Here is a 13,650-nt window from a genome sequence, read left to right on the forward strand (position 1 = left end):
CAGAGGTAGTTAGCCTGGAAGGGAGACAGGATTTGGTGAAGAGATCTATCGATCGATTTGCTGCTGCTCGTTGAAAGAACTCGTTTTCAGCATCTAGATACAAAAAATAAATGATGATAGACAACGATGGGTAATGAATCACTGTTACTTGTTGCTTTTTAGCATACTTTTAAAATTCTATCAGTTTCTTTTCTTTAAAAGTTGTCAATTCCCTTCCAAAATCCAATACAAAGATGCAGAAAAGCCTGGCTTAACAAATCTAGTGATATCTGATTCTATCAATTACAGAAGCCTGAGTTAGTGAAAGTCCAATGTTCCTTCTTGCAGAGGCTCCAATATTGCTTGCAAGAGTGGAAATGTAAAAGAGTTTTACCAAAAGAAATCCACACTAAAAGATAGGGGATGATACAATTTACCCCTTAGATAACATATACACAATTTCCCCTCTTTCTGGATCTATCGCGATGATGAGCGAAACACGCAAATGCAGAGGAAGAAGATCGCGGAGTTTAGCATTTTCATCTTATGGTCACCTTGGGCCAGATAATTCGACCGGGCGAAGGTTGTCGGTGGAGTCCAATATCCACTCACTGTTGAGGTGTCGGGGGGCCATCTCCTCCAGTCTTACCACTTCGACCTTTTGCCATTCCTCCCATCTCTCGGCAAGACCATCACCTTCAAGCATCCTCACTACTTCTGACATTTTTGGCCGTTCCATTGGGGAGCCCTGAGTGCATAACAATGCTACTTGTATGAGAGACTCCACTTCGGCTTCGACATAGTCTTTTTGCAAATCAGGATCAACCAGCATTTCCAGCTTTTTCTCTTGTAGCAATCCTTTTACCTGAAAGGAAAAACAGGGTGCAGGTTTAGCCACTTCAATAGGAACAATAATAAAATTACAAGCACTTAATCTCTAGGGCATCAAGAAGCCGGAAGGAAACTTTCTCTGCGTCATCTAGGTTCATAACAAGCCTCAAAGAGGATCTCAATTGTTATAACCCACACACAGATACTTACAAAATGGTTCTTGATTCCAAGCAACAGAGAACCAAACACAAAATCTGGTTCATTCTAACATTCTAAAGTTTAGTGTGATCAAAAGGAAATGATATGCTTACCCAGTCAAGCAACATAACATCATCATCATTTGCAAGTCGGGCAAGGTCAAATGCTCTTTGCCCTGTAATTAATTCCAAAAGCATGATTCCATAGCCAAAAACATCAGTCTTCTCTGAGGATTTTCCAGTCGAAAGGTATTCAGGGGCTATATGTCCTATAGTTCCACGGACAGCAGTGGTCACATGAGTATCCTTGTAGTCCATTAGCTTTGCCAAGCCAAAGTCTCCAACGACAGCTTCAAAGTCCTCATCTAACAAAATATTTGCAGCTTTAACATCACGATGAATAATTTTGGGATCACAATGATCGTGCAAGTAAGAAAGCCCTCTTGCAGAACCCAATGCAATCTTTCGTCGAGTTCCCCATTCAAGAGGTGGCTCAGAGGGAGGACGCTCTAGAAATAAGCATAATACATAAAATTAGAATCTATAAGAATTTAATTTCCCTTATGAAATTTCAGGATTTATGAGTGATCCAGCTGAACATTAAGATTCTATAAGCAAAAACAGAGAAATTAAAGGATAACAGATACCTCTTAAACGTGATGCAACACTTCCATTGGCCATATAGGGATAAACAAGTAATCGTTCAGTTGGCGTCATACAAAATCCTCTCAGCCTGAGTAAGTTTCTATGCACAGCCATGCTGATCATCTCAACTTCTGTTTGGAACTGAAGCTCCCCACCTGGAGTCCGTTCTTCTTTTAGCCTCTTTACTGCTACAAGTGAACCATCTGCAAGTCGTCCTTTATATACTTTGCCAAATCCTCCTCTCCCCAGAATATTCTTGTTGCTGAAGTTATCAGTTGCAACTTGCAATTCTCTTAAAGAAAATCTTTTTAGCTGACCCAAATGAACTTCTGGATCCTCTTCGGCTGAAACAAAAAACAATACATTCATATAGGGGAGGAAATGACAATAGATTTATATATTTGATACTAACCAGGAACATCAAAAAAGTGTTCTTGTGGTTTACGACGCCGCCACCATGCAAACAGTATTGCAGGGGCTGCAAAAATCAAAGCAGCACCTGCAGCAACTCCCCCAGCAATTGCTCCAGTGCTAGAGGCACTACTTCCTGTTCAATGATATTGAACAACCTTTAGATTCCATCCAGAAGAGAGTTTTTAATCATACCCTATCTAAGACCTAAGATGCATGGAACAAAGCAAGAAAAAGAGTGAAAAATCTGAAAACTGTCTCCTCAAGAAACAAGTATCCGAAAATTCCCAATCCATCAAACATTATAGGCAAATATAGGTGGCTGAAAAATTAACATCCAAACTATGAATCTGCTGAAAATTCATGGTATATTGACCTTCAAGCAGCAACTATTTAAAAGTTATCATCATCAAGGCAAGTTTATCCCAACTATCAATTATTTGTTGTCCATATGAATCTTATCTCTCCATTGAAGACTATACGAGGTCATTTCAATATAAATATTTCAATCAATTATTTTTTTTTAATAAAGGGTAATCCGATGCACGAAACTCCCACCAATGCGAGGTCCTAAAGAAGGATCTAATTGCGATGTCCCGAAGAAGGATCTATTCATACGCAGTCTTACCTTGCTTTGTAACAGGCTGTTTCCCAGACGAACCCGTGACCTCTAGGTCACACGGCAGCAACTTTACTATTGTGCCAAGGCTCCCCTTCAATTAATTTTTTTTAATCATTAACTAAAATTTTCTTTGGTCTCCCTATGTTATTTGCATCATCCACCCTAATTAATTTGACTCTTATAATCATAGAATCTAAGGTCACCGTTGAACATTTTCATGTCATCTCAAGCTCTTTTTCGATTTACCCTGGTGGTCATTTTATCATTTCAACCATTGAAAAACAATCAACACAAAAAATTCATTGAAACTCTCCATTTTGACCACTCACACAATACAGTATAGGCAAATAGACGGTTGAAAACAAAGCAATCACCTTCAAACAACAAATATGTCACCCTATAAGTAGCATGAATTAGATAAATTATCAAACAAAGCAACATGATGATACTATCCACATTATTCTAAGCAGGGTAAATTCAACTCAAATACATGGTTGACAATATCAGATAGTATTAATGTTCCAAAACCCTAGGTATTAACCATACCAGATCGATTGGACCAGTAGCATCAGAATTAAAGAGAAAAAAATTAAACAATAAAATAAATATGCAAAGAAGAAAATAAATTTATTTAATGAAGGAATAACAAAATGTATTAAAAAAACAACCAGAATTTTATTGTATATTCTTCTCATATAAATTATCAATATTTTTTATACCATATTGTAATGTTCAGAATATTAATTGATAATTAACTCTTTATTTATTAAACAGAAAAATAACTAGTGTCTGGATTGTTCTAAGTACATTTTAATAGTAAGTTATTATTGATAGTTAAGTATTAACAATGATCATTAATACAGATATATTTGTTAATTAACATCAAAAATACTAATAAATATTATTGTAATTCCGTCCATGAATAACATTTTTTAAATAAAAATAGATATCAAATAAAAATGTATTAATTATTATCAATTAGTATCGAAACTATTATTTTAATTAAGTTCATCAATTTTTATAGTTAAAATAAATATTAAATTATTTTAATTTCAAGATATGATACTAAATTATTGATAATAATTTCAAAATATTAGAAAAAATTTAGAAAACAAGCACTTTGTTTAAGTAATAATAATTAATTATATAATACTAATTAGGCATAGTTAATAATACAAATGTTAGTTAATTGCATTATTATGTATTTATCAAAACATTTTATATTTAGTATGCTTAAAAGCCCTAATATCTCTCACTATCTCACTCCTTCACCTTTCCTCCAAGATACCATCACCACTCCCTTGTACAACTTTCACCAATTTCAGATCAATTTTAGGTTTTTAAGGCTTTTAGTCTATTTTCTTCTTTCTTTTTCCTAGGGTTAAGTTGAGATGCCCCAGAAATATGGTAAAATCAGATCAGACTCTACAGATTGCAATTCAACTCAGCCGATCAGGACTGAGATTGGCTGAGTTTGCCAACCATGCTGAATACTGCAACATAATTGATGGAGAAAGAGAAAGGAAGAAGGGGAAGGAACTTTGAATGTAATTGTTAGACAATACAAATGCATTGTAACAATCACAGCTGAAAATATATATCAAGTTCACCTGAATATGTAAAGTCAAATCACCATAAAAATTCAAAATGGCCTCTTGTAAGAACCACCACATTCTACCTTGAGATGAAGGTGGAGTTGGAGGAACAAATGGGGGTGGTGGAGATAAAGGAGGAGCACCAGGACAAGCCTTCGTTGTACCAGGACCACATAAAAGAGGGTTGTTGGCAAAACTGCATAGCAAGTCAGTAAAAACATACAATTAGGTGAAAGCATACAATTAGCAAATCATATAGCCATTAATGACTCGACAATCTTTTCCAATGGAATGACAAACACCTGATTGGAGTGAATAGAGAGAAAGACCCAGTTGATGGAACTTCTCCTGACAAATTGTTATTTGATAAATCCCTGAGCGTTAAATCATAGTCAAAATCATATAATAGCAAATAGTTTACACAGGTTAACATATTACATAAGCTCAGATTCCACAACTTACAGAACTTGGAGAGCAGTAATATTAGTCAAAGCCTTGGGAATAGGACCAGACAAACTGTTATTGTTAAGCCGGCTATCCTTCACAGAAATTTTAAAAATAAGAATAATTCAAATATTTGAGAAGATGCTTAAAAATGCACATCAATATGCCAATCATAGGGGAGAAACCACAACTCTTAACAGAAATTCCCTTATACTGAAATAAAACCATAAATCATGCCCTTTTAGCTAATTCAACACAATGAGAAGTGTTAGAAGTAAAACACCCTCCAAATTGTTGTGATAAATGAGAAACAAAAATACACAAAGAAAATAAAGCACAAAAAAGAAGTAAAATCAACAAAATACATATTTTATGTGGTCCAGAAGAATTCCAATGTCCACAACCACACTGAAAGAGCCCTATTATGTGGTCCATCAACACATTACCTCACATCCAAAGATGATTTGTCCCTCCTATAGAGCAAAGGGTCTAAGCATTTAGATATAACTCAGTCGAGGATCATGAGAAAAACCAGATTAATATTTATTGGAATTTGGACCTTCATGTTGAAAACACATACATAACTGAGACTAGATCAGTATAGCATCAGGTCAACAAAAAAGAAGTAAAATTGACAAAATACATACTTTATGTGGTCCAGAAGAATTCCAATGTCCACAACCACACTGAAAGAGCCCTATTATGTGGTCCATCAACACATTACCTCACATCCAAAGATGATTTGTCCCTCCTATAGAGCAAAGGGTCTAAGCATTTAGATATAACTCAGTCGAGGATCATGAGAAAAACCAGATTAATATTTAATTTGGACCTTCATGTTGAAAACACATACATAACTGAGACTAGATCGGTATAGCATCAGGTCAACAAAAAAGAAGTAAAATCGACAAAATACATAATTTATTGGTCCAGAAGAATTCCAATGTCCACAACCACACTGAAAGAGCCCTATTATGTAGTCCATCAACACATTACCTCACATCCAAAGATGATTTGTCCCTCCTATAAAGGAAAGGGTCTAGGCATTTAGATATACCTCAGTCGAGGATCATGAGAAAACCAGATTAATATTTATTGGAATTTGGACCTTCATGTTGAAAACACATACATAACTAAGACTAAATCGGTATAGCATCAGGTCAACAAAAAAGAGGTAAAATGGACGAAATACATAATGTATATGGTCCAGAAGAATTCCAATGTCCACAACCACACTGAAAGAGCCCTATTATGTAGTCCATCAACACATTACCTCACATCCAAAGATGATTTGTCCCTCCTATAAAGGAAAGGGCTAGGCATTTAGATATACTTCAGTTGAGGATCATGAGAAAAACCAGATTAATATTTAATTTGGACCTTCATGTTGAAAACACATACATAACTGAGACTAGATTGGTATAGCATCAGGTCAACAAAAAAGAAGTAAAATCGACAAAATACATACTTTATGTGGTCCAGAAGAATTCCAATGTCCACAACCACACTGAAAGAGCCCTATTATGTAGTCCATCAACACATTACCTCACATCCAAAGATGATTTGTCCCTCCTATAGAGCAAAGGGTCTAGGCATTTAGATATACCTCAGTCGAGGATCATGAGAAAAACCAGATTAATATTTATTGGAATTTGGACCTTCATGTTGAAAACACATACATAACTGAGACTAAATCGGTATAGCATCAGGTCAATTTGTGGAGAAACTGCTTGGGTCAAAGACACCATGGGTTGCATAATAAGAAATCAACTTGGGTGGTAGGAAAAAACAGTCTGCTCAAAGGCTTTGGATGCAATCCTTTCTGATTGAGGGTAAGCTCCTATACTCTTAGCAGGGTAGTGCTGCCCCTTGCACCTGGGCGAGCTCACAGGTAAGATCACCCCTTGAATAACAGTATAATGCATGAATCAACAACCAGGCTCACCTCCAACAATACGAAGACCAATAGAGACACATTTACAAATGATCAACTACACTTTTGAGCAGATTAAATGAGGCAACTTAGTTTCTAGACTTGGAATGTACTGGTGTACCAAAGTGAAATTGTTGGAGATGGCTCATATGGGAGACATGTCGGGCACGGCCGTGCTGAGATTATCCTCCATTAGCAATATTGTGTTGCAATGATGCCCACATGAAAACCATTGTTAAGAAGGGATCACCAGTTCTCAAATTTTGTAAAGCTTTCAAAAAGTAACCTGACAAACTAATATAGCAATGCAATATAATATAAACTATAGCAAAGCATTCCTTACATCACTTATTCAAAAACTAAATGATCATAGTTGGAAGAATATAGTCATACAGGAAACGCAGCTTTGTTAGCTTCCCTAATGAATCTGGAATTTCACCAGCGAAGCTGTTCAGGTAGAGATCCAAACTGACCAAGTTTGTCAGATTGCCAAGGTCACTAGGAATCATCCCACTAATGTTGTTACTATAAAGTTCTCTGCCATTCAAAGAATAAATAATTTTAATGACAACAATATATAAAGGTACAATTCTAATTTCTGCAATTATAGTCATAATTCATTGTTGAAACACATTTCAATATCCAATAAAATTCTATCTAATTTTAACGACAACAAAATATAATTACAGTTCTAATTTCATCAATTATAGTCACAATTCATAGTATGACAACAAAATATAAAGGTACAGTTCTAATTTCAGCAATTATAGTCACAATTCATAGTTGGCACACGTTTCAATATCCAATAAAACTCTATTTGAAAGGAAAGGATAAGTGTGACAGATAACTATTTGAGCAAGCTAGGGATAAAACAAGTATAACATAAGAATTTGGTACTTCAGGTTCTAAAGTTTCGTGAAATAACAAAATATAAAGGTGGAATTCTAAATTCTGCAATAGCCATAATTCATAGTTGAAACACACAGCAATAACCAATAAGATTCTATTTAAACGGACTCTATATGCATGGCAGTAAACTATTTGAACAGGACAGTGATAAGCAGAGACGGATCTTCTCAGGGGCTGTACTGGGCTGTAGCCCAGCCCTGTCTCCCGCAAATTTTTTAGGTTTTTTTCGTTGGTTCGGATCCTGAGCGAGCGCAGAGTTGCTGCAAACTCCCGCGTGAATGATGAGAATACGCCGAATCCGCCGCCTCCGAAGCAGTCTGTGGAGTACGTCCCTTCCGAGGACCTCGCGGCCCTCGCCGATCCAGAATCGAAGATGGCGGTTCGTCCTGTCGCCGATCGAAATCTCAAATTTTGAAATTTTCGGTACGCTTTCTGGATCTGATGTGTTGGGATTACTGAGCAGGTGTTGCTGGATGAGTTGAGCTCGAAAGATTGGATCAGAGGGTGTGAAGCGTTGAATGATTTGCGCCAGATGGCTCTCCATCACTCTTCTCTTTTGGTGCCGATCTTGTGAGTTCAAAATTCAAACCTTTAATTTTCCTTTTCTTCTTTTTTTTATTGCTACGAAATCATGAAAAGTGAAGGTTCCCATGCTTAAATCTTTTTGTCAATCTGTTCCAATCGGTAACGGATTGAATGAGCAATTGAAAGTGTGGAAAAGGTGTTTGTTTGTATGCCTGATTGTGAGTTCATTGTAAGATTTCTATTTGTTCCTGAAGAGGAAATTTACATGGATCATGCGGTGATTTTAAAGATTTTGTCTGGAAGTAATAATTTCTGATACCGTGTCGGTTTTGCTTCAAAACGCTAATGGAAGAAGAAAGCAGAGAGATTGATTGAACTTGTATATCGTTTGAAATCTTCCTTATAGAGATAACAATCTTTATTGTTAAAATTGATAACTGCGTAAAATTGCAACAATGATAGCTTTATAAGTTTTGTGATAGATACAATATTTACTGTATATATATTAATCCTTGCTATGTGCATTTGAAATGTTGATGAAAATTCTTATCATAGTAACTGAGCAAAGCAAGGATGTGTGTGTGTGATTTTTTTTAATCTTTAAATTAAAACTTACATTCTTGTGTTGGAGTATAAACCATAATGGAAAAAGGATCAAGGCAATTTATCTGCTTTAAACAAAAGAATCACAAGATGCTTGGCTTTTTAACTTTAGGAGTGAGCTTGATGACTCAAAGCACAGTAGTTGTTTCCTTCGGGTTGGTCATGTTAGAAGTGAGCTTGATGGCTCGATACAACTTGAGGATGCACTAAACAGTTTGGTGACTCAACAATGGGTTGGTTTGTGCGCTTGGCTCCTTGGATCATCATCTTGGAGGGGGATCCATGGCTTGGTAATCCCTCAAATATTGATACAAGTTAGGTGGTTGGTCAAGGCCAGAGTTTGATGAGCTCTCTTTTCTTTGTATAATATTGTCTCATCTAGGTGCTTACACTGAAAATTTTGAGACCCTTACAGCCATCAAATGTCTCTTAACCTCTATATTTTCTTAACCTCTATAGTTTGACATTCTATATTGAATGAGATTTAACTAAGGATATAAATGTACATTCTATTATAGATGAATTTTATATTTCAAAATCTCGTAGGACACAACTTTATTGAATGGTATAGTATAAATGACTTATTATTATTATTATTATATATATATATGAATAATAATATATAATTCATTATATTAAGTCAAGCCCCCCCCCTAACTCTAATTTCTGGATCCGTCCCTGGTGATAAGACAAGTATAACAAAAGATTTAAGGAGTTCAGGTCATAAATTTTGTGAAAGCGTCAGAAATGTACATCAAAGTTGAGACTCGACAATTATCAAATTTGATGTCTCAAAAAAAAAAATCATGTAATCCAGAACATATAGCACGGAACTTACAAATATTGCAGATTTTTCAATTGACCAAGCTGGGGAACCAAAGTACCAGATAGTTGCGCATTTCCAAGATCACTACAAACAACTAAAGATGGTCAATCAATCGATTTCCATAACAATACATGCATAGAGAGGTGAGTTCACTTACACTCTGATAACACTATTGTCATTATTGCATGTAACATGAAACCACGTGCATGGATTAACCAGGGTTGGGTCCCAGCTCTGTAGCACATTATTAGGGTCATTTAAGTTTGCCTTCAGGTAGTGCAAAGCATCACCTGTGCACATTATACAAGCATGAAACACATGAAGGATATATAAGTGGTCTAGGTGGAAAAGAAATTTCAGAAAGGAAGAGAACTGACACTGAATTTGACAAAGGATTTAACTACAGTTGTCTGAAACCACCCAACCATGCTATGTGATTGATGCATTTATAATTTCCTTATCAGGAATTTTAACCTTACAGTAACTTTAACATAAAAATTCATGTAATATAAAATAACACGTATAATTGATGAAAATCACTAAAAAAGGGAACTTTCTCTCAAAATAACCACAATTTTATCCCTTTAGCTTCGCTGATAATTGACTGTATCATCTAGGATAACAGATCACTCTCAAATCATACGTTAACTAAAAATTTGATACTGTAAATTCACCAATTCGGGAAGTAACAAAAGATATCATAATGTCCAACTTTCTCTAGAAGACGACGCTACTATATAAAATTAATAGAAAGTTTGACCAAATTGCAAAGAATAAAGAAATTCTTTCACAAAAGCATTCCATATTTGACCAAAAATAACTCAATCGAGATTAACTTACAAATCTTACTCTCGATATCTTAGTAATTGGTTGAATAGTCTTAAAAAATAGTTGTGCCAGAATTAGAGTGCCAAATAAGTCAACCAAATCCAAAATTACGAAAGTCAATGATCCACATGGACAAGAAGAGCAGCCATGTTTGGATCCGGCCTATGATTTGCGTCCCTTTCCAAATCCAGCAGACCATGCCGAGCAACTAAACCTTCTAGCATGTTCCAATCGTAAAGACTTGGGCGAGAAAAAGAAGTGCGGGGAAAAAAACAAAGCTTGGAAATTTATGACAATAATGCCCACATCCCAATCACTCGACTCAGATCAGGCGCACCGCAAAAACTGTGGTAGAACTAAGGAAGCTATGTATTTCACAGCACCAGCATCGGCACCAGAATAAAAGGAAAGATCGCTCTGTACCTTCCATGTTGGAGAGAACCCTAGAGAAGGGATCGAACACGAGGACGAGGCAGATGAACCCCCGGAGCCATATCACCCATTCCACCCGCGCCATTTCACTCAGACGAAGATTCGGCGCCCTCCTACAGAAACCGGCACCGGAAATCCATCCCCAGCTCCAGCTAAAACAGCCCCAGATAGAAGGATCCGAACCGGAACGCCCCACCATTCCTCGCAAGAACCGCGTCCGGCGACTGGAGACGAAAGCGGCAGTCGGCGGAAGCAGTCAGCTCCGAGATCGAAGTGCCACAGGCAGCGAGGAGCCAGGGAAGCTGGAGATCCAGACGGCGAGCGCTTAGCTGTATCCCTCTTCGCCGCTTCGCTTTTCTTTATCCCAGCACGCTTGGAACGAGCCGAGAGGATACGCTGTATCTTGTCATTCAGGAAGCACGACTAAAGACATATTCGCCGAGTGCTAGATGACGTCATGTACAACATCTCGACGCCATCCAGCGTCCCACCACCGTCCGATTCGGCGTTTCCTGCACCAATACTCTCACGGAGGAGACGTAGGGAGTCGCCCAACGAGCTCAAGTCGAACATCTTCGGAGCTGATAAAGCAGGGGCGGGGGTGGGCGTGGGTGCGGGTGGACGTGGGAGTGTGGGAGAGTTGACGAAGCCACGAGCGAGTGGAGGTTGCTGTGGGGCCCGCCGCGCATATCTGGCGGCACCCGTTGGGTGGTTCTCGGAATTATCCGTTACATCATACGGACTGACTAAGATCTTGATTTAAAATTTTTTGATAAAATAATAATAATAATAATAATATGTTGATTTAGTAAATTGAAGTGCAGAAGTGAGCTTTCACGTGCTTGTTTAGACTTGCATATGGCTACAATTTCTGTAATTGGGAAAAAAAGATTTAGTTCTATTCATTTACCGGTTTTTTATTTGTTAATTCTAGAAAAGAAAAATCTGTTAACACCTTGTTTTAGTAATCAATCCACTGTCGCCTCTTTTTCCCGTAAGAATTAAGATGCCGTTTCGCTTCCGGAGTCGTCGCCTCTGTCGTGACATGAGGTCGTGCCCTATGTCGTATCACCAACGCCTCTTTCTAATCCATTCCAGCTCGGATCCCTATCCATCCAGACTTCCTCGGCGTCCATCTCCTCCTCGCGGCCGTTACGGTTCTCCGCCGGTGAGAATGGCCCGCCCCTCCGCCGCCGCCACCGCCGCCGCCGGCGCGGGTGGTCTGATCCCTGGCCTCCCAGACGACGTCGCGGTGCGTTGCATCGCCCAGGTGCCCCGCTCCCATCACCCGTTTCTCGCTGTCGTATCGCGATCGTGGCGTTCCCTCCTCGGCTCCCCGATCTTCTGGGCCGCCCGCTCCCAACTATCACTCCCCGACCCCCCCGCTCTCGCCCTCAACCTCCGCTCGCCCACCGACCAGTCCTGGTTTCTCCTCGATCCCCTCCTCCAATTCAGCGGCTCGAGGAAGAAGTCGCCGCCCCCTCTCCGCCTCCCCGCGCCGCCCCTCCCCGCCATCGGCTCCGCCTGCGCCTCCCTCGGCGCTTCCCTCTTCCTCCTCGGCGGATCCGTCGCTGAAGTTCCCTCCTTCGCTGTTCAGATCTTCGACGCCCGCCTTCGCAGGTGGTCCTCCGGCCCCCGCATGTCCGCCGCTCGCGAGTTCGCCGCGGCAGCCGCCCTCGGCGGCCGCATCTACGCTATCGGCGGATGCCTACCCTGGGCCGACGCCTGGGCCGAGTCCCTCGACCCCGCTGCTGGAGGGAAATGGGCCGTCGTTCCCAGTCCGATGCTCGTCAGGGAGAAGTGGATGCACGGGTGCGCTGTCCTGGCGGGCAGGATCCTCGCAGTGGCGGATCGGGGCGGCGTGGTGTACGACCCGGCGGCGCCGTTGGATGAGGCCAGGTGGGGTCCGGTGCCTCCGGTTCTGGACGACGGGTGGAGGGGGAGGGCGACGGTGGTGGGAGGGATACTCTACTCCTATGACTTCCTCGGCAAAATCAGGGGCTACGATCCGGAATCCGACGAGTGGAAGCAAGTGGAGGGGGTAGAGAAGGAGCTGCCCACCTTCTTGTGCGGCGCGACGTTGACGAACCTGGGCGGTTTGCTCTGCCTTCTGTGGACAGGCAAGGACTTGGCGAGCGGGAGGAAAGAAATGGTGATCGAGTGGGCTGGGATCGAGATATCGAAGACGACGGATGGAAGGTTGCAGGGATCGCTTCTGTGGCAGGAGCCTGTCGTCCTAGACGCCCCCAAGGGATCATACATTGCCCACTGCGTGCCCTTGGATTTGTGAAACTGCAAAAAGATTCAACCTTTGCGATGTGAGTTCTGCAACAGCATTTTCTCATTGTCTTTCTTTTTCTACTTTCTCCCCACTTCAATTTCTTGCCAAAACCCACTAATTTGCATCCAGTAAGATACTAGATTTTGGATTGCTGTTAACTTTTTTAACTGCTCACAAGAATTTACTTTGTGTTTACAGGTTCTTGATCCTCATGCTGGCTGCAGATTGTATAATCCATAAAAGCTAGAAACTTGTGTAGCCACTGCTATTGCAATCTATCTGGAAAGCTCAAAAAGTGATGCAAGTTTGATGCTGCGATGTGTTTTTCCACTTGATTCTTAGCGTAGATTCTATGGAACCATGCTAGTTGGTTCTTGTTGAATTGAAGGCATTTATCAGGCCAAGAAAGTGCAGTGGTTCAAGTATCATGTATTTCCCAACTTACATTACAGTCATCTATCTTCAGAGAAAGATTTGGCTTTTGGAAGACATGGATTGTTGACCTTGGATTGAATGTAGACTAACGTTTTATCCAGATAGAAATCAGCTAGTCAGATGAGAAACATGAGTAACTGAAGAACACGGTTAA

The 13,650-nt window shown here is 39.8% G+C and overlaps 2 protein-coding genes across 3 annotated transcripts; one reads left to right on the forward strand and one right to left on the reverse strand.

The window, feature by feature from the left end:
- Positions 1-214: 214 nt before the first annotated feature.
- Positions 215-11,164, reverse strand: LOC141832893 (LRR receptor kinase BAK1-like). The gene is made up of 11 exons (XM_074720256.1): positions 10,772-11,164; positions 9,678-9,810; positions 9,533-9,604; positions 7,051-7,194; positions 4,743-4,814; positions 4,583-4,654; positions 4,364-4,476; positions 2,065-2,199; positions 1,655-1,996; positions 1,122-1,516; positions 215-844 (listed from the first exon to the last, which is right to left on the reverse strand). The coding sequence occupies exons 1-11, from the start codon at positions 10,977-10,979 to the stop codon at positions 530-532; spliced, it is 2,001 nt and encodes a 666-aa protein (XP_074576357.1). The 5' UTR covers positions 10,980-11,164; the 3' UTR covers positions 215-529.
- A 712-nt stretch (positions 11,165-11,876) lies between these two features.
- Positions 11,877-13,543, forward strand: LOC141832895 (F-box/kelch-repeat protein SKIP6-like). 2 transcript variants are annotated; one of them, XM_074720261.1, is made up of 2 exons: positions 11,877-13,098; positions 13,260-13,543. In XM_074720261.1, the coding sequence occupies exon 1, from the start codon at positions 11,955-11,957 to the stop codon at positions 13,068-13,070; it is 1,116 nt and encodes a 371-aa protein (XP_074576362.1). In that variant the 5' UTR covers positions 11,877-11,954; the 3' UTR covers positions 13,071-13,098; positions 13,260-13,543. The 2 variants fall into 2 exon arrangements, with proteins under 2 accessions (XP_074576362.1, XP_074576363.1); XM_074720262.1 differs by having other exon boundaries at positions 13,286-13,543.
- Positions 13,544-13,650: the final 107 nt, after the last annotated feature.

Source organism: Curcuma longa, chromosome 8, assembly GCF_044706935.1.
Source record: "Curcuma longa cultivar G26 ecotype Majalengka, Jawa Barat chromosome 8, ITB_CL_G26_1.1, whole genome shotgun sequence".
Classification (NCBI taxonomy): domain Eukaryota; kingdom Viridiplantae; phylum Streptophyta; class Magnoliopsida; order Zingiberales; family Zingiberaceae; genus Curcuma; species Curcuma longa.

What these genes read in the sequence shown, in the direction of transcription:
- LOC141832893 (XM_074720256.1), bottom strand. Translation starts at nt 10,979, where the DNA reads ATGGTGGGGCGTTCCGGTTCGGATCCTTCTATCTGGGGCTGTTTTAGC. An exon ending in TTGAAAAATCTGCAATATTT is followed by an intron (nt 7,195 to 9,532) that starts GTAAGTTCCGTG and finishes TTTGAATGGCAG; the next exon opens with AGAACTTTATAGTAACAACA. An exon ending in TGTTGCATCACGTTTAAGAG is followed by an intron (nt 1,517 to 1,654) that starts GTATCTGTTATC and finishes GCTTATTTCTAG; the next exon opens with AGCGTCCTCCCTCTGAGCCA.
- LOC141832895 (XM_074720261.1), top strand. Translation starts at nt 11,955, where the DNA reads ATGGCCCGCCCCTCCGCCGCCGCCACCGCCGCCGCCGGCGCGGGTGGT.